Here is a 24664-nt window from a genome sequence, read left to right on the forward strand (position 1 = left end):
AATGGACTTCTAGGATTTGCCCACGTGTTTTCCGTCTTTGAGCAGGTTCTCTTGAAGCAGTTTATTTGAATTTAATTCCACTTGCAAATGTTTATTGTGGTAGGTGCTAGGGAAAAGTAGCTGAGGATAAAATTATCCTTGGCTTAATGAATTCTCAGTCGGGGGCGGTAGGAAGAGACAGACAGTGATGTTTGGGTGGTTGCATTCCATTCCGTGGGTCCACACAGTCTTAGGGGGATGTGTTTGGGCAATTAATTGTACAGGGTGGTGGTCGAAGTTGCGAAGACATGATGATTTCTGCTGGGGGTTGCGTGAGTAGGCGTTCATTTCGCAGAGCAAGGCTAATCCCATGCAGGGACCACGACTGGGTGCGTTTTCACCCGGTGCCGAGGCGCCCAATCCGCAGACGGGAGAACGTCAACTCGGGCCCAGCGGAAGTCGGGGTTGGCCTGCGCGGGCGCCGTCCGCTAGGGGGCGCCGTGGCCCGCGCCGTCCGGGCCGTTGCGTTTCCGGGCACCGGGGTCCAGCGCCGCCATCGCCACCGGGCGCGCGCGCCCGCCGCTCCCGTTACCTGGGCAACCGTGGCGCCTCCTCCGTGAGGGCCTCGACCGTCTCTCCGCGCCATTTTCAAACTGCTCTAACGCTGGAGCCGGTGGCCCTAGCGGAAGGAGCCAGCGAGGGAGACGAGTGCAAAAGGAGATGCGGCCGCAGGTGGAGGACGCGGAGGCCGGAGCTGAGGGTGAGGCGGGCCTCGGGGGCGGAGGGCCGGGCGGGGCCGGCGGCGGCGCTTTCGTCGTCGCCTTCCGGGTCGTCCCCGCGGGCCGGGCCTGGACGCCGCCAGAGGCCGCGCGGTTGGGAGGACGTGGGCCCGGGTTGGGCGGGAGGGGCGCGGGCACCGTCCCACCGGCCCGCTTCCGTCCGCACCCGAGGGCCAAGCTGCAAACCCGAGCTTGGCCGGGAGCTTGACCCAGCCCGCCGCGGGGCGTCGGCGTAGGCCGTGTGGGCGGGCTTGGTAGATAGGTAGATTTAAATTACAAAGCCCTCCCAGGGTAGGAAGCCGACATGCAGTTAGTGAAAACAGCGCCCCCGAGCGCCCGTGCCCAGCGCCTTGGAAAACACCCGGTCTCCCTTCGAGTTCAGTAGCGGGGGACTCCGAGGTACCTCGGTGCACGGGTTCTGTGGCCGCTTTTGTTGGGCGGGATTGTTTCTTCATACTCAAGTGTAAAAATATGAAGCCCCACCCTCCAGGGTTAGCAGATGATGCTCTGGGCGTGTCTGCGTGTGGGTTCCCCAAAGTCACCCTTTGATGTTTTGCTAGAAACTTTGTTTTTAGGCGGGATCTATGGGACGACCACAGCCCTTGCCCTTCTTGGGAGGATGGGAATCTGACTTGTGGCCTCGGGCATGATTTTTAAAATATATATGTTTTATTCTCATTCCCTCTTATTCTTCTCCCCGAAGCAGGGTGTAAAGAGGAATTATTTCTGGGCAGCCAGAGTTGGGGGAAATGCTTGTGTGGTAGCCGCCTGGTTTTGTCAGGTTTATTTCTGGTGTGTTCAGGACGTTCCAGAAAACACCCTCCTGCATCACCCTCCTGCATCAATCAGTTAAGTCCCTCTTTGTGGAAGGAACCTACAAAGTGCATTGCAAAGCTCTCAGAGATGACGCTAGCAAGTGCCACGAGAGATTTATAGAAAGGAGTAACAAAGGAGAGGTAGTAATTTAGAAGGGATTTGAAAATACAGAAACCAAAGTGCTAGACAGGACTCAGGGGACCTAGCATCCAGAGACTGTTTACCTACTTTGTGGGCCCATGGTTTGGGAAACAGTTACTTTCTTGAGCCTTTCTTCATCTTGAAGGACAACTATTGGGCATTTATTTCTCACAGGATTGTTTTGAGGATCAAATTTTACATGTAGTCACATGCGTCCACATTTTACAAATTGTGAATAACAACATAGATGTAAAACAAAATTTTTGTTTGGTTTAGAAATGTGAATATTTTGACTACATTTAGCTGGCAAAATTTAGAAAAAAGCCAAGTTTCTAAAGAAAGGAACTTTGGATAACTCCATTTTAGGGCAGATTGGTAAAGAATGTATTCATAAATATTTTAGAAGACCAATATAAAAACGTGTACAGAGATACTTATGTGTGTGTCATTAAGAAGAAATTGAGCCCGGGTGGTGGCATGAGCCTAAAAATCCCAGGAAGCTGAGGCAGGAGGATCTTAAGTTCAAAGCTAGCCACAACAACTTAGTATTGAGGCCTAACTTACTTAGCAAGACCATTTCAAGGGCTGGGGATGTGGCTCAGTGGTTCAAACCCTGGTACAAAAAATAAAGAAAGAAATAAAAGTTGAAATGAAATTTATATACTCAGCCATCAATACATACACTGAGGATTGAACCCAAGTACAGTGTACCCAGCCCTTACTTGTACATTTGAAAAGCTTCCATAAATCTATACACCTGTGTAACCACTTACTCCACTCAACAGTATTTTTATCACCTGAGAAAGTTCTTAATCTTTCCAGTCACCTCCCTGGGCAACTGCTGAAATTTCTATCCCTATAGTTTAATTTTACCTGTTTTTGGACTTAATGTATTTGGCTTTTTCTGTTCAAAATAAACTTTTTTTTTTTTTTGGCGGGGGTGGGGGGGGCTACTGGGAGATTGAAACCAGGGGCACTTGGCCACTAAGCCACATCCCCAGCCCTATTTTGTATATTATTTAGAGACAGGGTTTCACTGAGTTGTTTAGCACCTCACTGTTGCTGAGGCTTGGCTTTTTGTTGTTGTTGATGGACCTTTATTTTATTTATTTTTATGTGGTGCTGAGAATTGAACCAGTGCCTCACATATTAGACAAGGCTCTACTGCTGAGCTACAATACAACCCCAGCGCTGCCCCCACCCCTTTGAATTTGAGAGCCTCCCAAACCACTGGGTTTATAGGCATACACCATCTTGTCCAGCTCAGTTCGAGGAATTTTGAAAATCATCCATATAGTGGATGTGTATCAGTAATTCCTTCATTTTATCCCTGAAACAGAAATATTACATTGTATAAAGATATCATAGTTTGTTTCTTCAACTGTTGATGAATGTTTAGCTGTTTTTCCAGTTTGGGGCTATTATAAATAAAACTGTTATTATATTCATTTTTCAATTTTCTTGTAGTCTTTGTGGATGTTTGCTTTTTGTTTTTTTTAATGTAAATACCTAGGAGAAGAATTACCTGGTTATAGCTAGAAGTATACCTTTATAAGAAACTGGCATGCTGTTTTCCAAGGTGATTTTTTTACTCCTGTCAGCAGTGTGTGAGGCTTTTTCTTGCTTCAAATCTTTGCTAACATTGGATATTGTCCATTTTTTTTTTTTTTTTTTTTTTGGTACTGGGATTGAACTCGGACACTCAGACACTGAATCACATCCCCAGCCATTTTTTGTATTTTATTTAGAGAGACAGGGTCTCACTGAGTTAGTTAGCACCTCGCCGTTGCTGAGGCTGGCTTTCAACTTGTGATCCTCCTGCCTCAGCCTCCTGAGCCGCTAGGATTACAGGTGTGCCACCGTACCTGGCTTATTGTCCATTCTTTTAATTTTAGCTATTGCTAATATGGGTAAAAATTGCACCTCATGGGCTGGGGTTGTGGCTTAGCGGGAGAGCGCTCACGCTGGGTTCAATTCTCAGCATCACATAAAAATAAATAAAATAAAGGTATTGTGTCCAACTACAACTAAAAAATAACAAAAAGTTGAACCTCATTATGTTTTTAATTTTTATTTCCCTGATGACTAATGTTAAGTACCTTTTCATATGATATTCCTCTTTAGATATCTTTTTCAAAGTGCTCATTCAAATCTTTAGCACAATGAAATTTTAGTTTTAGCCCAAATAAATTTTCTTACTGAGCTGTTTATCTTATTGTTGAGTTATAAGAGTTCATTTTACATTCCATATATGTCTCAGATATTGTGAATATTTTCTAGTGCTCTTTGGTTTTGCTTTTTCCTTAATAGAATATTTTGATGAGCAGATGTTTTTAATTTTTTTTAAATATTAAGCTTCTATTATTCTTTTTTTTAAGAGAGAGAGAGAATTTTTTAATATTTATTTTTTAGTTTTCGGCGGACACAACATCTTTGTTTGTATGTGGTGCTGAGGATCGAACCCGGGCCGCACGCATGCCAGGCGAGCGCGCTACCACTTGAGCCACATTCCCCAGCCCCAGATGTTTTTAATTTTGATGAAGTTTTTCTTTTGTTTAGTGCTCTTAAGAGTTCCTTCTAAAAATTCTTTGCCTACCTCAGGCTCTGAAAAATCTTTTTTGTTTTCTTTTAGAATCTTTATTGCTTTAGTTTTGATATTTATGTTTATGGAGAGATTCATGTTTTAATGCAGCTACATGGATGAGATCATGTGTTGAATTTAAGTCAATCTGAATGTCCCAGAAGACTGCCTGTCTGAAGAGAAACAGAAAAATAATTGTTTCATATTAAATTTTGTTGTTGTATTGAATTCAGGAGCACTCTACCACTGAGCTACATCCCAACCCCTTTTTATTTGAGACATGGTCTCCCTAAGTTGCTCACCTTGCCTTGAACTTGAAACCCTCCTGCCTCAGCCTTCCCAGTCACTGGGATTGAGTCTCTGGGATTCCAGATGGGTGCCACTGTTCTCAGCTTTTTCTTTTCTTTTTCCTTTTCTTCCTGCAGTACTGGGAATTGAACCCTGGGCATGCTGGGCAGGCACTCTACCACTGAACTTATCTCAGCTGTTTTACTTTTTGGACCGAGTCTCCCTAAACTCTGGAGTCTGGCCTGGAATTTTCAATCCTTCTGGCCCAGCCTCCAAAGTAACTAGGGTTATAGGCGTGCACTGTCATGCCAGATTGAATCTTCTTATTGTGAAATGATAACAGTAGCTGTAACAGTATAATGACATTTCATTCTTTTGTTTTTAGAACTTTAACTTTTAGAAGTGAATAAAACTGGTTTTGGAAGACAAGATGACTACAACTGCAGAAAGAAAGTATATTAATATTAGAAAAAGATTGGATCAGTTGGGATACCACCAGACTCTGACATTGGAGTGTTTACCATTGGTGGAAAAACTTTTCAGGTAAAGATAAAAAATACAGTTCTAAGCATATGTGATCCTGAATCTACTTCTAAGTTACTTAGGGTCCTGCCAAGTTGCTGAGGCTGGCTTTGAGCTTGAGATCTCCTGCCTCAGCCACCCCAGCTGCTGGGGTAATAGGCGTGTGCCATTGCACCTAGCAAAGACTTTTTGAAAAGTGCTTAAATCATCTGTTCTTCCTTATGTCCTAATTTGTCTGTTCTCAGTGCAGGGCCTCCACACTGCAAAGTGTAGGGGTCACCACTCATCCTATTACTGTTGAGAGTGATATTACTGAGGATTTTTTTTTGTGAATAGTTTTTTATATTCTTGGAGATACTTCCCTTTCTTTCCTTCTCTCTCTCTGTCTTGTCCTTTTCAGTGCTGGGACTGAATCCAGAGCCTCTACATGTACTAAGCAAACTATATTCCTAGCCTAACTTTCTCTTTCTTAAGTTCTATGTCTATTTCACTGATCTTTAAAATTACTATTATTTTAATTAAGGTTCTCTAATAAGTTGTTATTATGTTCTCTAATATGTGGTCATTACTATTACATCTTACCTTAACTGAAAGGTTCTTACCTTCATTAAAAGGATTCCCCCCAAACCTCTTTCTACAAGAGCTATATTAGAATGGTTTTGGACTGGAACAGGGAAGGATTTTAAGGTAGGACTACCAGTAATGATGGTGAAGAGAATGGATTAAAGATATTTTGTGGCCTTTCACATGACCTCCCAACCTTTCATGATCTAATCCCTGTTTTTTCCACAACTTCGTCTCCCTGTGTTGAATCACTTGAATCTCCCCAAACTTAATCTCTTACCCTTGGTCTTTCTGTATACTGTTCATCTGCCTAGGAACATCTTTTCTCCTCTCTGTTCCTTGCCTGCTTAGCTTTTAAGTTTAAGTATCCCAAAGGTCTCTTTGTTTTTTAGTTGTAGGTATACTCAATATTTTATGTGGTGCTGAGGATCGAACCCAGTGCCTCATGTGTGCTAGGCGAGTGTTCTACCACCAAGCCACAACCCCAGCCCTCCCATAGGTCTCTTTTACTTAGGTTACATATTATCTTAACTGTGCATTATTGCAAATTTGTTTTTACCTTCATTTAGAATGCCACTTTCATGAAACCAAAGACTGATTTTGTTACTCCTGTATCAGGTTGAACATATAGGCACCAAAATATTTGTTGAGCTTGTAATATACTAGTATGTCTTTTTGACAGACTCTGTAGAATGAAAGCTTCACAGGTGTGAGGACTTTTTTATGTTTCTTCCTCAATAAATATTTACTGGGTGGATTTTCCGCTGGTCTGAGAGTTCTCAGAAATAAGGAACTAATTCTTATTTGTTGTGTTCCTGGTGTTTAACAGACAGCAAACAATCAATAAATACTTGCTCAGTGAAAACAAATCACAGATTCCACAGACTTGGAGGAGATAAGCAAGGGGGGAGATTCAAAGATGATTCAATGTGTATATATTTCATAACTTATAATAATATTATTTTGAAAAATTTTGAGGACATCCTTATACCTTGAAAAAATGATAAGTGTTCTTTTCTACCTTTTAAATTAATTAATCCATTTTTTTGAGATAGTGAAAGGGCTTTGCATTTAAGCTCTCTACCACTGAACTGCATACCCAGCCCTTTTTAAGAAAAATATTTTAAGACAGGGTCTTGCTAAATTGTCCCAAAGTTGCTAGGATTATAGACACATCCTCTATGCTCAGCTTCTTTTTTGAAGTTTGATATAATTTAACATTAAGATATACATACATTCAAGCCTTTTTAGAAATATATTTCAAGTTATTAGAAGATTAATGAAATGTTTCTTATATTTATGGGTTCTGTTCCTTAATTTTAGTGACTTAGTTCATACAACAGAAAGCCTTCGACAATCAAAATTATCTACTGTGAAAGCTGAAAAGGAAAGTGCCAATTTTGATTTTGTATTGGAACCCTATAAACTTGAAAATGCAAGATTGAGTAGGGAAAATAATGAATTATACCTGGAATTAATGAAACAGAGAGAGTACTCAGACCAACACATTAAAGGTAAGTGAAAATTTGGTAATATTTTAAAATAATGGTTTTGCCCTTTCAGTTTTATGTGTTGAAAAGGCTAAACTCTAATTTTAAAACTGGTTGGTTAGAAAAGAGAGTAGTCTTACTAACAGCTCCTTAAATACAATAGGGTATATTGAAGAGTTCCTGAGAAGGAAAATAAATGTATATTTATAGCTGTATTATATGTGGATTAAAGTTTTAGAATTAAAATGCTAGAAATGAGGACATGCTCTTGAAACAATTTTTGTTTTTCCCTTTTTATATTAAAGTAAGGTGAAAACCATGGATTGCTTTGTCTAGTAGTTTTTGATCTGGGAAGTAGATAGAACAGGATGATTTAAAGGTACTAGGCAGAATGTAATTATATGGTTATCTTATTATAATTCTTACATTTGGTAGAAAGTCCTAATACCGGGCATGAATTAATAATTTTTTGCTTCTTACTCAATTTAGTAGGTCAAAAACCATTGTATACATTAGGCATCTTCAGCAGTAGAAAAGTGTAATTTCTTTTTGTGTTTAGTGAGTTGTTTTATTCAATGGTAGAAAGAGTGATAGGCTACAAAACTTTTACAAGATTTGGGTGAAGCTTTTTAAATTGATTTGTCTTATTGTGTCTTATGAAATGGAAGGACAGTGGATTTTTTGATCTTTAAAATAGTCTTTGAATCTTTTTCATTTTAAGAGTTGAAAACTACTTTGAAAAAGTGTGCACGTGAAACCGCTGATCTGAAATTTCTAAATAACCAATATGTTCATAAACTCAGACTTTTGGAGAAAGAAAGCAAAGCTAAGAATGAAAAAATTCAGCAACTTCAAGAAAAGAATTTGCATGCTGTAGTACAAACTCCGGGTAAGCTTATTCCTTCCCCAAACAAAATTTGTTAGAATTCTAATGAAGAAAAAGTGTGGTTTATGTTTGATCTTCATGAGAATCAGTTCTGATCTGGGCCAAATGCTTAAAAAGTAAATTATTCATGTGCTTTAGACCGAGACAAGATGGATCTGTTAATAATTTTGAAAATATTTTCTACTAATTCAGGTTATAGCTTGACTTTATGTTATAGGTGATATCCCATCATATTCTAATTTTTCTGTTTAAAAATTCTGTTACCTTCTCTTTTGATATTAATCAGTATGTGTATCTTAGTTCTCACTGCCTTAAGCCCCTCATATGGCAGTTTTCTATTCCTGATGATTTCTTGATTTCATAATAGCAAACACTACAGGACACACTGAGTTTTAAATTTTGCCAAAGGCTAATCCCCATCTGGCTGAGAAACAAATTAAATCTGGGTGTATATGCCAAACATGCAGGCATATAAAATTAGTTTTACATCCATGTCTTGCTGAGGTTTTAGGAATACATTGTTTAACGAGCAGGGTGGGTGTTCACATATAAGGCATAAAACATTTGATCAATATGTAACGTGAGCCTGGCATGGTAGCAAATGCCTATAATCCTGTTGATTTGAGAGACTGAGACAGGATTCCAAGTTGGAGGCCAGCCACAGCAATTTAGTGAGACCTTGTCTCAAAAAATGAAGAGGAATAAAAGGGTCTGGGGATATAGTCCAGTGGTAGAGGGCTTCTAGGTTCAATTTCTATTAACAACAACAACACAATATAAGGGGGACAAATGAATGTCAGTAGAGGGAGCAGAGAGAGAAGAGGGGAGGGGAGGGGAGGGGAGGGGAGGGGAGGGGAGGGGGGATAGTAGAGGATAGGAAAGGCAGCAGAATACAACAGACACTAGTATGGCAATATGTAAATCAATGGATGTGTAACTGATGTGATTCTGCAATCTGTATATGGGGTAAAAATGGGAGCTCATAACCCACTTGAATCAAATTGTGAAATATGATATATCAAGAACTATGTAATGTTTTGAACAGCCAACAATAAAAAAATTTAAAAAAAAAAAAAAAAAAAAAAAAAAAACAACAACAACACAAAGGTAATAAGAATTAGATAAACTTTATAACAGAAGCTATCTTGGAATATTTAATGGGGCGAGGTGTGCCAGGGATTGAACTCAGGGGCGCTCAACCACTGAGCCACATCCCCAACCCTTTTTTGTATTTTATTTAGAGACAGGGTCTCACTGAGTTGCTTATCACCTCTGTTGCTAAGGCTGGCTTTGAACTCGCAATCCTCCTGCCTCAGCCTCCTGAGCTGCTGGGATTACAGGTGTGCACCACCATGCCCAGCTGAAGTATTTAATTCTTAGATGGTGTTTTATTTTGTTTCCCCTTAATTTTTAAGACACTCATTTGGGTTTTATTTTTTAGGTGGCAAGAAAAGAAGCATTGCTTTCAGGCGCCAGCGTATGCAAATAGATGAACCTGTTCCTCCTTCTGAAGTTAGTGGTTATCCAGTTCCACAGCCAGATGACCCTTACATTGCAGACCTCCTGGAAGTGGCTGATAATAGGTGCATTAAATTATTCTCTGTTGGGGGCTGAGGGTGAAGCTTAATGGTAGCATGAGTGCTTAGCATGGGCAAAGCCCTGGATTCAATCCCCAGCACCCAAAACAATAATAATAATAACTTTTTGTTGGCTTTATTGATCACTGGGTTAACTGTAAGTTTCTTGGTAGGAAGACTTGTCTTGTTAACTGTTGAATCCCCTGTAACTAGCACAGAACTTTGCACAGGCACTCAATGAATACTTTCTGAATAAAAGTAAAATGTTTTTGCTTGTTTTGGAACTTTGATTTCAAATAGATCATGAATCTGGGGTTTCTGTCCATACATGCTTTGAAATAATTTTGTGTTAACAAGAACCTATTTCAATAGAGTTGCTTACACATTAGTTTAATCTCTAAGTTGTCTTTTACGGGAATCTTTATTCACATTTATATCAAATGCCAATTGGATAGATTTATGACTGGATTTGAAATTCTTATGATTTCTCTGGCTCTGTGTTTGTATTCTTTTAAAGTGGAATCATGTAAATTTCTTTTAATTGAAAATGCATTAAGTGGAGCCTGGGGTTTTAGCTCAGTGGTAGAGCACTTGCCTAGCATGTGTGAGTCACTGGGTTTGATCCTCAGAACTACATTTAAAAAAATAAATAAATAAAGGTCTAAGAAACATAATAACATTAAAAAAAATGTGTTAAGCCTCCTGGGCAAGGCACTGTGTTAAGTGTTTTGAGGATGTACAGACGAATGAAGTACTGCTACTGCTTTTGAGAAGCTTGAAGTCAGTAGTGGAGATGGGACAAGAAGAAATGCATGAAATGTTATAAGAAAATTATAAGGGGTTCAAAGGAGAAAGCAAACAGCACTGGTAACTTTACACTATGGTGATAACTGGAAAAACATTTCAAACTATGGAATACACTAATGGCAATAGTGCAGATAACTTTATTTTGTATTTTATGTAGAGATTTTTGGGGAAGTTTTTCTAGTATATTAATCTTAATATAATAATTTTGAAAAGAGCATTGGTTGAGATACTGATTAGGATCTCTTTACTTGGTTATTCTCATATAATATTATGTACTCACCACCCCCGTCCTCCACACCTCCACCCCCCCATATGGGGATCAAATCCAAGACCTTGCACATGCTAGGCAAGTGCTGTGCTTTTGAGTTATATCCCCAACCCCTTTTATTTCTTTTCAAGATAGGGTCTTGCTAAGTCACCCAAGATCACCTTGGATGTGCAATCCTCCTGCCTCAACTTCCTGAATAGCTGAAATTGCAAGCGTGAGCCATCCTGCCCAACTGTGCATACATAGTTACTTTAACTGTGAAATACTTTGTGTTTTGTTCTTCTGTTGTAATCTAAGACTTCTCAGACAATGTGTTAGTATTATTTAAAGAATTATTTGGATTGTGTAGGTGATATGAATCTCTTTGATAGCATGTTCACTTTAGTTTTTACACACACATTTTGTTTGTATCCAGTCATTCATGCATTCTCCTGAATTAGATTAGTAAGAAAGTTTGGGTGTAGGGTCCGGCTATATCCAACCTCACTTAATCTACCTCATGGAAAATCTCTCTCAAAACAGACCTGCTTCAATCTTTTTCTTTCAAATACAAAAGTTGGTTATATCATGTTGAGGTAGTATAAATACATTTGGGTATTTGTAGAATTCAGGTATGTTGGACAAAATCTTGATTCGATTAGAATTTGTAAGTTAAGAAAGAGTAGATATTTTGCTGTATAGTATAGTCATTTGTAAAATTGCAATTTTCTCAATATTTTCCTTCTCCCAATATTGCAGAGCAGTTCATTAGACAATACACACTTAGGGTCATAAAACACATTTTAGTCTCTTATCTCAATTAATGATGTTGAGAATTTTGAACCAGACTCTTAGTTTTCTGAATCTAAGAATAAATAGTTGTCCTAAGGATCAAAATGCAGTAGTGAGGAGTTTTATTGCATAATATATCTAGATTTCCAGTTATTTACAGATTCTTAAAATCTATTCTTACAAAACCCTCAAAGATGATATACTATATTATGTTGAGACTTTGGGACCCTTTGGCACTTTATCCCTCACTGAGAAGCAGAGTACAGAACTTTTTAAAAGAGCCCCCTCTGTTTTCATATCTTGTTATTTTGTCTTTTCTTAACAAAAGTGTACGTATATTGACATTAGTTACATATATGTTTCAGGATTCAAGAGCTTCAGCAGGAAGTCCACCATCTACAAGAAAAGTTAGCAATGATGGAAAATGGCATAAAAGATTACAGCAAGCAGGTAGGATTTTCATTACTTACATATTTGGGATTGAAATGAATATTCTGTGATCATAACTAGAATTCAGTTATATTTGATATTACTGATACTGAATTTTTATATAGTCTTTATCTTTTCCATTAGTTTGTTTTAATAGAATTAATAGCTGAAATGACTTAGATGGCTTTAAAGCACCTGGTCCATTTCCTTGTTATTCTTTGAGGTGAATAATCATCTTTTATTTTGATTTGGTTTGTTTCTTTTTTTCTTAGGTGAAACATCTGTCTCCTCAAATAGAATTTTATAATCACAGTACTTCCTCCATCAGGAGGGATTTTATTGAAGTGTACTGTGTTTGATAATTGCATTTTTATGATTTTTTACTTCTCACAGATATTGTCATTTTGAATGTAAATCTCTTTAGAGATAACTCTTCTGTATTCCTTCATTTTTTTGTGTTTTCTTTACAAGCATTAGCACTTCATAAAGCAGTTTACTCAAGAAGCAGAGGAATGAATAGATGCAGAGTTAAATCATAACCATGTCAAGCTTTGTCACTTTATATCTATTGATCCTTTGGCCAAATTAAAAGTTAGCTTTCTTAATATGCTTCCTGAAGTTTAAATTTGGATAATGGGTTTTTCATTTTCTGCAATAGTTACAGTTGTGGAGAAAAGCGATTTGCACATACAATTATAGATATAACTTATATTTTGGTATAACTGTTAAGTTTGTAAAGTACTTTGAAGATTACTTGGATTAAAAATAGAGTTAAAGGAAATCATGCTACCATTAACAAAAGATCTTTATTTTATGAAGAGATGTTAAAAATATCAAATGTGCACATGAGTTGAATATTGTTGGTATTTTTTAGTTCACATCACACTTTCATCACATTTTTATCCAGGTACTTTATGAACATAAACTGAGCAGTCTATACCATCTCTGTGAGGTGACTGAGGTGGTCAGAGAAAATTGCTTGATCATTCTAATTAAAACCACCATTTATTATAGTTATTGATCTTAGTTGAGCCAATATGTTATTAGTTATTACTATTCTTTTTGCTTGAGTGTATTTTGTTTTACTCAGCACACATTTCAAATTTTGTGGGGCAAGAGGTGTAACTCAGTTGTAGAATGCATACTTAGCATGTCTAAGTCCCTGGGTTCAGTCTTCTGCACCCATTTTGCTGTTCTTGAGCTCTTTCCCAAATTTACTGCCCTCCTTGTGATATCAGCTTGTCTTAACCTCCTATTTTTTACCTCTAAAATTAGCAATATTGGAGCACCGGTGGCACAATCAGGTAATGCACAGGACTTATGTAAAATTAGCAATATTTATATTTCAGCTTTTGAAAGACTTAATAGGTATATCTGGGAGTGGTAGTGCATTCCTGTAACCTCAGCTGCTCAGGAGACTGAGGCAGGAGTATTGCAAGATCAAGACTACCTGGGTAATTTAGCAAGACCATGTTTCAAGATTAAAAATAAATAAAAGGGGTTGGGGTTATAGCTCACTGTGGTATAGTGTCCCTGGGTTCAGTCCCCAGTACCACACACACACACACACACACACACACAAAAAGACAGTGAGTAGGGGGTTATTCTTTCTGTTAAAGTTTAATTCTTTGGACTCATCTCCAGCCACAAGTTCCACTGTAGATTATAATCCAGTCATACTGAGCCATTTCTCCTACCTCAAAAATACCATGTTGTTTTATGCTTTTATTTTATTGCCTGGAACACTCATCTTTATAACATTATTTATAACCTTCGGACATATTTATTTGATAAGGTCTTTGCTAATTTCCCCAATAAACTAACCATTGCAGAATAAATTACTTAATTCCCTTAATTACTTTGGTGTTATATGCCTTTTTCCTTTATTCATTCATTGCTATTCTATATAGCAATTATTGGTTTACTTGCTGGTTTTCCCTATAAAGCTATGTGTTCCTGAAAATCAGAGACCATGTTTCATGTATCTTTGCTTGCCTAGTTCTGTGCTCAATAATTATTTATTGAATTAAATGTTGAATATTTTGTTTTTATTTTTCTTTAGAAAATAAAACCAAAGCTTGGAAGTATGTGTATTTTTTCCAAATTTTGGCGGGTGAATTAGTGACAATTCATAGTTAATAATAGTCATGTTTTTATTATGTCTGTGTTTTCTATTGTCCTTTTTAAATACTGAGATTCAGAGCAACTCAGTATTCTGAGTGTTTTTTCATTTATTATTCCACATTTATTCCATTCACTCATACTACATTTATTCCATGGGGCACTGGTCTCAGTTCTTGTATTTGAACATGAATATAATCTGTTACCAAGTTTCTTTTTATATGAGCATTGATTAATCTTAGAGGAGGTGGAAAAATCCAAAAATTAATTAGGAAGAATCTAATCAATGAAAATAATTATGAAAACTATGTTGGCCCTTCCTTCCTTCCTTCCTTCTTTCCTTCCTTCCTCTCTCTCGCTCCTCTTTTTCTCTCTTTTTTTTCCTTCCTTCCTTCCTTCCTTCCCTTCCTTCCTTCCTTCCTTTGTGTGTGTGTGTGTCTCTCTCTCTCTCTCTTTTTCTTTCGATTGAACCCAGAGGTGCTCTAACACTGAGCTACACCCCCAGCTCTTTTCATTTTTTATAGACAGGATCTTGCTAAGTTGTTAAGACTGTCCTCAGACTTGTGAGTCTCCTGCCTCAGCTTCCCAACTCACTGAAGTTATTGGCGTATGTCACTGTACCTGACTATATTGGCATTTTCTACTTATTTTTGCTCTACATGTGTGCATTTTATGTGTGGTTACAGGTATGAATATTTATTTCATATGCATTGTTGAACATGTCCTAATAAATGTTCACATGAACTTTAGAAATTTAGGTGTGTCAGAGCTGCCTAAGCTGTAACCAGAATAGAATAAGTAAGAAAAATCATCAGTAGCTCTAGAACAGTGCTGTCTAATTGAAATATGATAAGAGCCAAATATGCAATTTAAAATTTTCATATGGTCCACAATTAGATTTTTTTAAATGATGGTATGACTTTCTGTCTTCAGATTGAGCTAAGAGAACGAGAAATAGAAAGACTGTCGGGTACTTTGGATGGTGGTCGCTCCCCTGATGTCCTGTCTCTGGAGAATAGAAATAAAACCAATGAAAAGCTTATTGCTCATTTAAATATTCAGGTAATGGCTCTTATGATCATTTCAGTAAGTATATGAAATTGTAACTGTTTTTAATGGTCTGTGGGTTTGTAAAAGTAATAAGGTTGTTCACTGAAGTATTATTTACAGTAGGAAAAAAAATTGATAGAACCAAAGTATCAAGAAATACATTGCAGTTATTGAAAAACCTTGTTATGGAATATTTAATGATGTAGGAATTAAGATATATCATAATGTTAAACATTTTTTTAAAAATGAACTTCAGGCAAAGTCTGATTTTCAGTTTGCTTTTAAAAAAAATCTATGTATTTGGAAAGGGAAAATACTGAAAGAATATACTAACAAAACTTATCTTTGTGTAATGGATTATTCTAGCAGATGGCGTTTTTATTTTTAAAAAATTTTTGACTGTATACCTTTTATAATGTAAAAAAGATGATTTTAATATATGTAAATTAAATTTATACCTTTTATCGACTTAGGCTATGCATTTGACTGAAGGGTGGAAGAGCAAGAGAGTTCCATAAGGCATGGCACATGAACTTTAGAAGTTTAGGTGTGTCAGAGCTGCCTGAGCTGTAACTAGAATAAAATAAGTAAGAAATATCATCAGTAGCTCTAGAACAGTGCTGTCTAATTGAAATATGATAAGAGCCAAATATACAATTTAAAATTTTCTAGTAGTCAGATTTTATAAGGTAAAAACCAAAATTTTAATTATACTGATATATTTACCATTATACTCAAAATCTTATTCACCTTTTAATGTTTTTTACATTTTTTTTTTAAACCAGGATTTGGAAATCGTGTATATTTTATATTTATAGTGCATCTCAGTTTGGACTAGCAACACTTCAAATGCTCAGTAGCCACATGAAGATAGATGCTAGAGGCCTCCATATTGGACAGCACATTCTAATATCATTGTGATATTCTTGTCATGCTTTTAGAACTCTGTGTTGGAAGAAAATTCACACAAATTTCTTACTTATCCTTTTCTTCTGTGCATGAAAATAAAGCCAATGGATATATATTTTTTCATTAAACATTGTCAGTTTTACAAATAAAATAGTATTTAAGTTTATAAATATAAAATAGCTGTGGTTTTAATTTAAAATATAACTTTTTGAAATATTATTTTGAAAGTTCAGTATTCAGCATAATTACCCAATTCATATGCCTTATGAATTACAAATTCAATTTAGGTTGACTTTCTTCAGCAAGCTAATAAAGACCTGGAGAAGCATATTCAAGAGCTTATGAAAACCAAGGAAACAGTGACGACTGAAGTTGTTAATTTAAGTAACAAAAATGAAAAACTCTGCCAAGAATTAACTGAAATAGACCAGTTAGCACAGCAGTTGGAAAGACATAAAGAAGAAGTACTTGAGACTGCTGATAAAGAACTTGGGGAAGCAAAGGTAATGATGTATTTAGGTTGTGAAAGTATTATTGTAGTATCCTAGAACACAGTGATGTCCCTATCCAGGTTGTTTATTTTGTTGTGTTTTTCATTTTTGTTTTGTATTTAAGATTTTCTTAAGTTTTGTTTATACCCACTAAATGATTGCATTTATTCTGGCCTGCTGGGAGTTTTTCTGAAGCATATTCTAGTCTTGGGATAGACCATTAAACTCTGTCCTGTTTTCCTTTAAGATTTCTATCTGTCTTTTATCTGCAGTGGGAGAGATTCTTCTGAAGTTTATGTTGCCATTTTTTTGTTCAAGAATCATTTAAAGGTGTCTTTTAAAACTGTATGACATTGTGCATTTCAAAGTTGATAGCTCACTTTTTTCATTTTTAAATTAAAATAGATGCAAAGCATGAAATTTCCAGTCTGATTTTAGATATAGCCAATGAAATCTAAATGACCCTTTCTGCTTGAAATTTTCACAAAATTTTATTTTAACATTTTATGCTTAAATAGCTTTAAAAAATTTTTTTTAGTCGTAGATGGAGATAATACCTTTATTTTATTTATTTATTTTTACTTGGTGCTGAGGATCAAACCCAGTGCCTCACACATGCCAGGCAAGAGCTCTACCACTGAGCCACAACCTCAAGCCCTTAAATATCTTTTTATATTCACTATTATACCTGTTTGGAATAAAAAGTATTCAAATTAAAATTTTTTATTTAAAAAAATTTCCTATAACTATAAAGTTCAAACTGTTAACATTTTCCTCAGAAAAATGTTAATAATTGGGGGTAAACGTGATCATAATACCACAAGTGTTGATAAATTTTAAAAAAGATAAAATTAAGTTTATTGGAAATACATCTATTAATGAAATATAATGAGAGAGACAATATGTCTTATTTAAAGCTTTTAGCTAATCCCAACATTTCAGCATTTCAGCTCGTTTTTGATAGAGGGAGTAATGCTGAACTCAGGGCCTTGCACTTGCTAGGCAAGTATTCTGCCACTGAGCGACCTCCCCAAGACCTTCTAATTAATCTTTTTATCTGGTATTCCTAAAGTTGTTGTTGTTGTTGTTGTTTTTTAATATCCCGAAGCAGTGTGCCATTGTGACATAAATGAAGTATAAGCCTTTCTTTGGAAGAGTGTGAAAGGGAAAGTAGAAATGGATAACTTACATGATACTGAGGCTGAAAGCAAGTTCTTAGGTATTCATTTTTAAGAAGCACTGTATGTGCAAATTAAGTATCCAACTATTGAATCCTTAAAACTGTGTACATACCAGAGTTTTACATAATACTTGGGAACTCTTTTTGCCAGGAATATAATTGAAGACCACACTGCTCTATATCACTGAACTGGTTTTATACAATGTAACCTCCACTAATTAATGTACTGGAAAGAAAACTCCCTCAATATAATAAAAACCATTTATGAACAGTCCACAATAAACATCAAACTCTGTGTTGAAAGACTGAAAACTTTCTTTAAAATAACAAACAAGTCTACAATACATACTTTCATCCCTTCTGTTCAACATAGTACTGAAAGTCCTAGCCAGAGCAATATGGTAAGAAAAAGAAATAAAAGGCATGTAAATTGCAAAGAAAGAATAAAATAATCTCTATTTACAGATAATATAATCTTTAGATCTTTAGATTCCATACACATGAAAGGTAATAAATTTAATAAGGTTATAAGTTACAAAACAAAACAAGATATGATTTTATACACTAATAAGAAATCAAAAAAGGAAATTAAGAAATGTTACTATAGCATCAAAAAGAATGGAATTTTAGGAATTTAACCAACAAAGTGAAAAACTCAGCATTTGAAAACTACAAAACTGCTGAAAATTTAAAGAAGTTACAGATAAATTGAAAGACATTATTCATGGATTGGAAGACTTAATATTCTTAAACTGTCCAAAGCCATCTATAGATCCAGTGCAATTCCTATCAAAAATTTCAATGGCATTTTTTTCAGAAAAAGAATAAAATTTATACAGATCTCAATAGACCCCAGATAGCCAAAGCCATTTTATTTTTCCTTTTCTTCCCCTCTGTGGTTATAAGTGTTGAACCTAGTACCTCACATATGCTATTCAAGCACTTTACCAGTGCTACACCCCCAGCTCTTTATATATTTTGAGACAGGGTCTCTTTTAAGTTGCTCAGGCTGTCCTGAACTTGGGATCTTCCTGCCTTGGCCTCCCAACTTTATGGGATTACAGGCATGTGCCACTGCAACTGACAAAACCTCTTGCAAAAAGAAGGACATTATTAGTACAGTTTTGGTTTTGCTGCTGCTTTTTAAAAATCCTTTTTTAAAAAATTATATTTTTAAAAAATGTTTTTATTAGTGCATTATTGTTATACTTTGTTCTGCTTTTGTGACTTTAGTTCCATTGCAATACTATAATATCTCATCCCTCTCTTTTTCTACCTCCTTTTGCATCTTGTGTTTCTGCACACAATATACAAACATGGTTTCTCATAGCCCATTGACAATGCTTCAGAAATGATAGCTTGGTTCAATAAAAGATTCATATTGGGTCATAATATTTTAATCTTGGCATTCTGCTCTTCAGTTGCAAAGCAGAGGAACCAAATTGGTAAAAGCATGTGAAGAGAAAACAAATAGAATAGGAAATGATAGTACCATAGGACATGTTCTAAACCCAGGGTCCAAGGAAGTCCTACAAATAAATGTACAGGAAAAAAAGATTTGGGAGGCTGGGGCTGTAGCTCACTGGTATAGTACTTGCCTCACATGCGTGAGGTACTGGATTCAATCCTCAGCACCACATAGAAAGGGACAGGTAAAGATATTGTGTCCATCTACAACTGAAAAAATGAAAGAAGAAAAAAAGATTTTCAAGTGGTCCTTTTCTTTCGGATGTTATAGATAGGTCCCTGTAAGCATTCAGGACACCACAATATTAAAGAGAATCTTCTTTGTTGAAAATGAGTGAAAGCCTCAGATCTTACTAGTGAAGGGGAACACATGAACCACTAGAAAAATTACTTGATCTTATTGCATTATGACTTAGTAATAAGTATTCTTAGACTTTTAAGTGTTTACCTAACAGACTTTTATTCCTAGAAAGAGATTAAAAGAAACCTCTCTGAAATGCGGAATCTTGAGGAAACAATGGCAAAACTTCAACTGGTAAGTTAATGTCATATTGAATTGCCAGCATTTTCAGAAAGAAAAGTTTTGTGTTTTATTTTATATATTTTATATATTTTATATATATATATATATATATATATATTTTTTTTTTTTTTAATTGAGATATAATTTAAATATCACAATATTCTTTTTCGGGGTTGGGGGATACTAGGGATTGAACTCAGAGGCATTCGAGCACTGAGCCACATCCTCAGCCACATCCTCAGCCCTATTTTGTATTTTATTTAGGGACAGGGTCTTACTGAGTTTCTTAGCGCCTCACTTTTTGCTGAGGCTGGCTTTGAACTCAAGATCCTCCTGTCTCAGCCTCCCAAGCCACTGGAATTACAGGCATGCGCCTGTGCACCTGGCTACAATATTAATTTTTTTTAAGTATACAATTCAGTGGTTAGAATAGTCATAAAGCTGTGCAACTATCACTACTATATAATCCTAGAACAGTTTTTTTAAAACTTTTTTTATAGTTGTATATGAACAGAATGCCTTTATTTTGTGTATTTTTATGTGGAACTAAGGATTGAACCCAGAGCCTCACACGTACTAGGCAAGCGCTGCCACTGAGCTATAGCCCCAGCACCCATTAGTAGTCACTCTTCATTCCCTTCTCATCGCAACCGCTCTCATGTACTTTTTTTTTTTTTTTTTTTTTTTTTTTGTGAAAGAGATAGAGGTAGAGAGAGAGAGAATTTTTCAATATTTATTTTTTAGTATTTGGCGGACACAACATCTTTGTTTGTATGTGGTGCTGAGGATCGAACCCGGGCCGCACGCATGCCAGGCGAGCGCGCTACCGCTTGAGCCACATCCCAGCCCTCATGTACTTTTAATTTGTATAGATTTGTCCATTCTGACTATTTGATATATATGGAACCTTACAGTATATGGCTTCTTTCACTTAGCATAATGTTTTTTTTTTTTGTTTTGTTTTGTTTTTTGGTGGTGGTGGTGGTACTATAGGTTGAACCCAGGGTCATTCCACTACTGAACCACTTTTAAAAAATTTTATATTTATATCTTAAGCCCTTTTTATTTTCTTAATTTTGAGACAGGGTCTAAGTTGATGAGGCTGACCTTGAACTTGAAATCCTCCTGCTGAGTTGCTGAGATTACAGTTGTGTGTCACTGCACCTGTCAACATAATGTTTTCAAGGCTTATGCATGTTGTAGCATATGGTAGTACTTCCTTCCTTTTATAGCTGAATAATATTCTGTATAGATATACTACAATTTTATATTTTTAGAACTCTTTAATCTTTTATATGTTTATAAGTAAAATTCAAATTTGAAAACCTGTTAGGAATTTTACATTCTTTGAAATGACTGTATGACCTATCAGTTCACTAATATTAAATCAGAAGTTGATAATTACTTGTAGTATTTGCTATTGTTAAAAAGCACTCAAAATTGGTGCAACCCGTCTTGAAAGCGGTATGGAAATTTCTGAAAAACTTGGAATGGAACCACCATTTGTCCCAGTTATCCCACTGCTTAGCCTATACCAAAGGACTTAAATCAGCATACTACAGTGATATAGCCACATCAATGTATATAGCAGTTCAATTTATAATAGTTAAGCTATAGAGCCACTCTAGGTGCCTATCAACAGACAATGGATAAAGAAAATGTTGTACATATATACAATGGAATATTATTCGGCCATAAAGAAGAATGAAATGATGGCATTTGCAGGTAAATGGATGGAACTGGAGACTATTACGCTGAGTAAAATAAGCCAGTCTCCATAAAACCCAAAGGCTGAATGTTCTCTCTGTATGCATATGCTAACTCACAATAAACTGGTGGAGGAGGGGGAAGAATAGAGTTCACTGGATTAGACAAAGGGGAATAAAAGGAAGGGAGGGGGATGGGACAAGGAAAGACAATAGAATGAATCAGACATAACTTTCCTATGTCAAATATGAATACATGACCAGTGTAACACCACATCATATATAGCAACTAAAATGGAAAGCTATACTCCACGTATGTATATCAAAATACATTCTACTGTAACGTATAACTAAAAAGAACAAACAAAAAAATTTAAAAAGAGAGAGCAGTTTGAAGAAAATGAGAATCAAAAACCTTAAAAAGGGAGGAAATTAACCCCTCATCAAAAAAAAATTTTTTTTAAACCACTCATTCCTCTTTTAATAGCTTTGGTATAAGCAAATTATTTTCCTAGTCATACTGCTTCTTCTGATTGTCTTCTAAGGGAAAAAATAATAATCTTGATGGCAGAAACTTGATATAGCATACAGTCTGGAACCAGCAGAAAGAATGTCTTGCATACAGTGTGAATTGGCTGCTCATCCAAAAGATTGAGTTTTTTTTTTTAATAGCCTATTAAATTGGAAGACTTTCCTTTAAAATTAGAAACAAAGACTGATACTGATATACATGTTTTCTCATTATATAATGCTATATGTATATGCTGCACAAAGTAGATACTCAAATACTTGTTGATTTTTGTATAGAAACTGAACGACATATTTACCACAGTGTCTTCCTTTTTTATTCAACTTAACAAATCTTTAATTCAACTAAATAATGAATTAACTTTGTCTGGTAAATGTTGTCTACTCCTGAGTCTCATAAAATTCTTCCTTTGTGTCAATAAATGTAAAGTAGGTGTTTCAATGACGTTTTTGTTATGAACTCCATAAGGGCAAGGAATTTTTGTTGTTTTTTCTTTTTTTGTATACTCACTATAAATACTGTATTTGATTAATAATGCTTGTCTCACAACTGTAACCCAAGTTTCAGTAGTGTTGGATGAGATAAAATGTTGCTGTAGGTATTTTCTGACCTTTCTTATATTTTCATTAGTGCTGTGTTTTATGTATTTTAAGATAATAATGATGGTATTAATAGCTAACATTTATTAAGCATGGTGAATGTGCTGGATACTGCAAATTGCTTCAGATCTACAGATTGATCCTTAACAGTGAATCCTGGGTGTCCTGGTTTTACTAATCCGTTCTGCAAATGAGGCTGAGAGAATAACCAACATAGTTGTGAATTTATATGATAGATATGGTAGACAGAGAATAGTATGCCTTATACAGTTCTCTTTAAACATAAGTTTAAAAGTTTTTATTGCACAAGGACATGATTATTTAGGGCGGGTAAAAGGACAATATGCTAAACAAATTGGAAGAAAATAAAACCTAAGGATTCTACCATCCACAAAGGAGCATTATTATAATAATTGGGTTTTATAAGTACCATAAAAGTATGGTACTTATAGCTATAGTTGATAATTCAGTTGAAACTGTATTCAACTAATTAAAAGTATGTGTACACATATATATGTGAATTGCTGTTTTATAAATGTTCTTACAAAAATATGTATTTTACCTGTTACCTTTTATAGACCTATTATAAATAGTATTATATATTATATACTATATATTTATACCATGTAAATATATAATACTATATATTCATTTGTAAATATACTATGAATGTAAGTATATAGTATTATATATAATATAGTATATATAGTAGTATTATATATAAATATAAAATGCTATTAGAAATAGTATTATATATAATACTATTATAAATAGTGTTGTTTATAGGTACATATAATACTATATAAATATACCTATTATAAATAGACCTATTAATTATAGAATTAAATTTGCAGGAATTAAGTTTATGCCATAAAGAAAAGGAGAGACTAAATGATGAACTTCTTCTGAAATCAGACCTAGAAACTGTTGTACATCAGCTTGAACAAGAAAAGCAAAGACTTAGCAAAAAAATGGAAGGTTTTGCAGCTATAGGTAAGATTTAAAATGTTAACTAAGAAGTGACAGTGGTTTGTTCTTCATATGTTATCTTTCATAGTATGTGATAGTTCATTCATTCACTTAATGAGTATTTCTTCAGTGATTACTATGAACTAGAAACCATGATAGCTACTATAGATAAAGTACAAATCTCAAGGACCTTAAGAATTCTTTTACATTTTGACTCATTGGTACAAGGAATCTTCTTGAATACTTTGCAATGGAAGTATATTTTTCTTTGAGATAGAGAGAGAACAGAATTAAGACTAAGAAGACCAGTCAGAAAAAGAAAATTATAGAATCTTTTTTTGGAAATACAGTTGTATCAACTTAAAATGCACACTCACTGTTTCTGTTTGATCACCTACTACCCCTTAACTCCTCAATCCACTGTAGTTGGCCTGTCCCCATGTCACCAAAGAAACTACTATTGTTAAAGTCATTATTCTCCTCCATTATGCTAAATGCAATGGGTGTTTTTTTCATTTATTAGCTTGTTTGACTTCTTAGAATTTAACACAATTGTCTATCCTTTCTCACTCTCCTACTTTCTTCTTACCTCCTCCTGGTTATCCATTTGGATGAAATTTGTCAGTTCAGCCTCTGGTTTGCATTACACACTATAGCTTATGTCTTTCTGCTATAAGAATAATTATTTGGCCATGGTTGTGATTTTTATATTTGAATCCTTAGTGTTGTCATATAGTAAATGCTCAAAACATATGTGCTGAATGAATTAAAGAAGAGATGGGAGTGAATCAGAATACATCATGAAAATCATTCCATGCCCCAGAGTTGTAATTAAATTGAGTTGCACTGCACAAAATTTAAGCATTCAGTTACTTTTGATTTCTGTGTTAAAAGTTAATAATTGTGCTTTTCTGAAGGAAGATGAGTTATTGTGATCTCTTTGTATATTCGTGTACTATATTAAATTCAAGGTTAATATTAAATTTGTACATATTATGATTAATTATTTGCAGGTATATTTTCTTCCAGTACATTTTCAGTTCCCTAGAAGATACCATGTGGGAATTTATTGTTTCATTTTGTAGTACTAAATAGTGTCCATCTTGTGATAGACAAAAGCTGTGGGGGACTTTGACTTTTTGGACTTTATTTAAACATTTGATATTTTGCCCCCCCCCCTTCAATATTTACCTTTGATATATCTGCTACTTGCAGGTGATAC

General features: G+C 35.5%; 1 protein-coding gene across 3 annotated transcripts in view; it reads left to right on the forward strand.

Annotated features, from left to right (window-relative positions):
* The first annotated feature begins 601 nt into the window (after positions 1 to 601).
* Positions 602 to 24664, forward strand: part of Cep135 (centrosomal protein 135) — a 75219-nt gene continuing 51156 nt past the window's right edge. For all 3 annotated transcript variants that reach the window (XM_046465616.2, XM_046465685.2, XM_046465820.2), the window contains exons 1-10: positions 602 to 739; positions 4970 to 5127; positions 6994 to 7184; positions 7882 to 8049; positions 9488 to 9629; positions 11835 to 11919; positions 14953 to 15081; positions 16266 to 16481; positions 19586 to 19651; positions 23328 to 23466. In XM_046465616.2, the coding sequence (XP_046321572.1) occupies positions 5015 to 5127; positions 6994 to 7184; positions 7882 to 8049; positions 9488 to 9629; positions 11835 to 11919; positions 14953 to 15081; positions 16266 to 16481; positions 19586 to 19651; positions 23328 to 23466 (1249 nt within the window). In that variant the 5' untranslated portion in view covers positions 602 to 739; positions 4970 to 5014. The remainder of the gene's footprint in view (positions 740 to 4969; positions 5128 to 6993; positions 7185 to 7881; positions 8050 to 9487; positions 9630 to 11834; positions 11920 to 14952; positions 15082 to 16265; positions 16482 to 19585; positions 19652 to 23327; positions 23467 to 24664) is intronic.

The sequence above is a fragment of the Marmota monax genome, unplaced genomic scaffold, assembly GCF_021218885.2.
Source record: "Marmota monax isolate L192 unplaced genomic scaffold, Marmota_monax_Labrador192_F-V1.1 WCK01_AAM20220418_F8-fsc00025, whole genome shotgun sequence".
NCBI lineage: Eukaryota > Metazoa > Chordata > Mammalia > Rodentia > Sciuridae > Marmota > Marmota monax.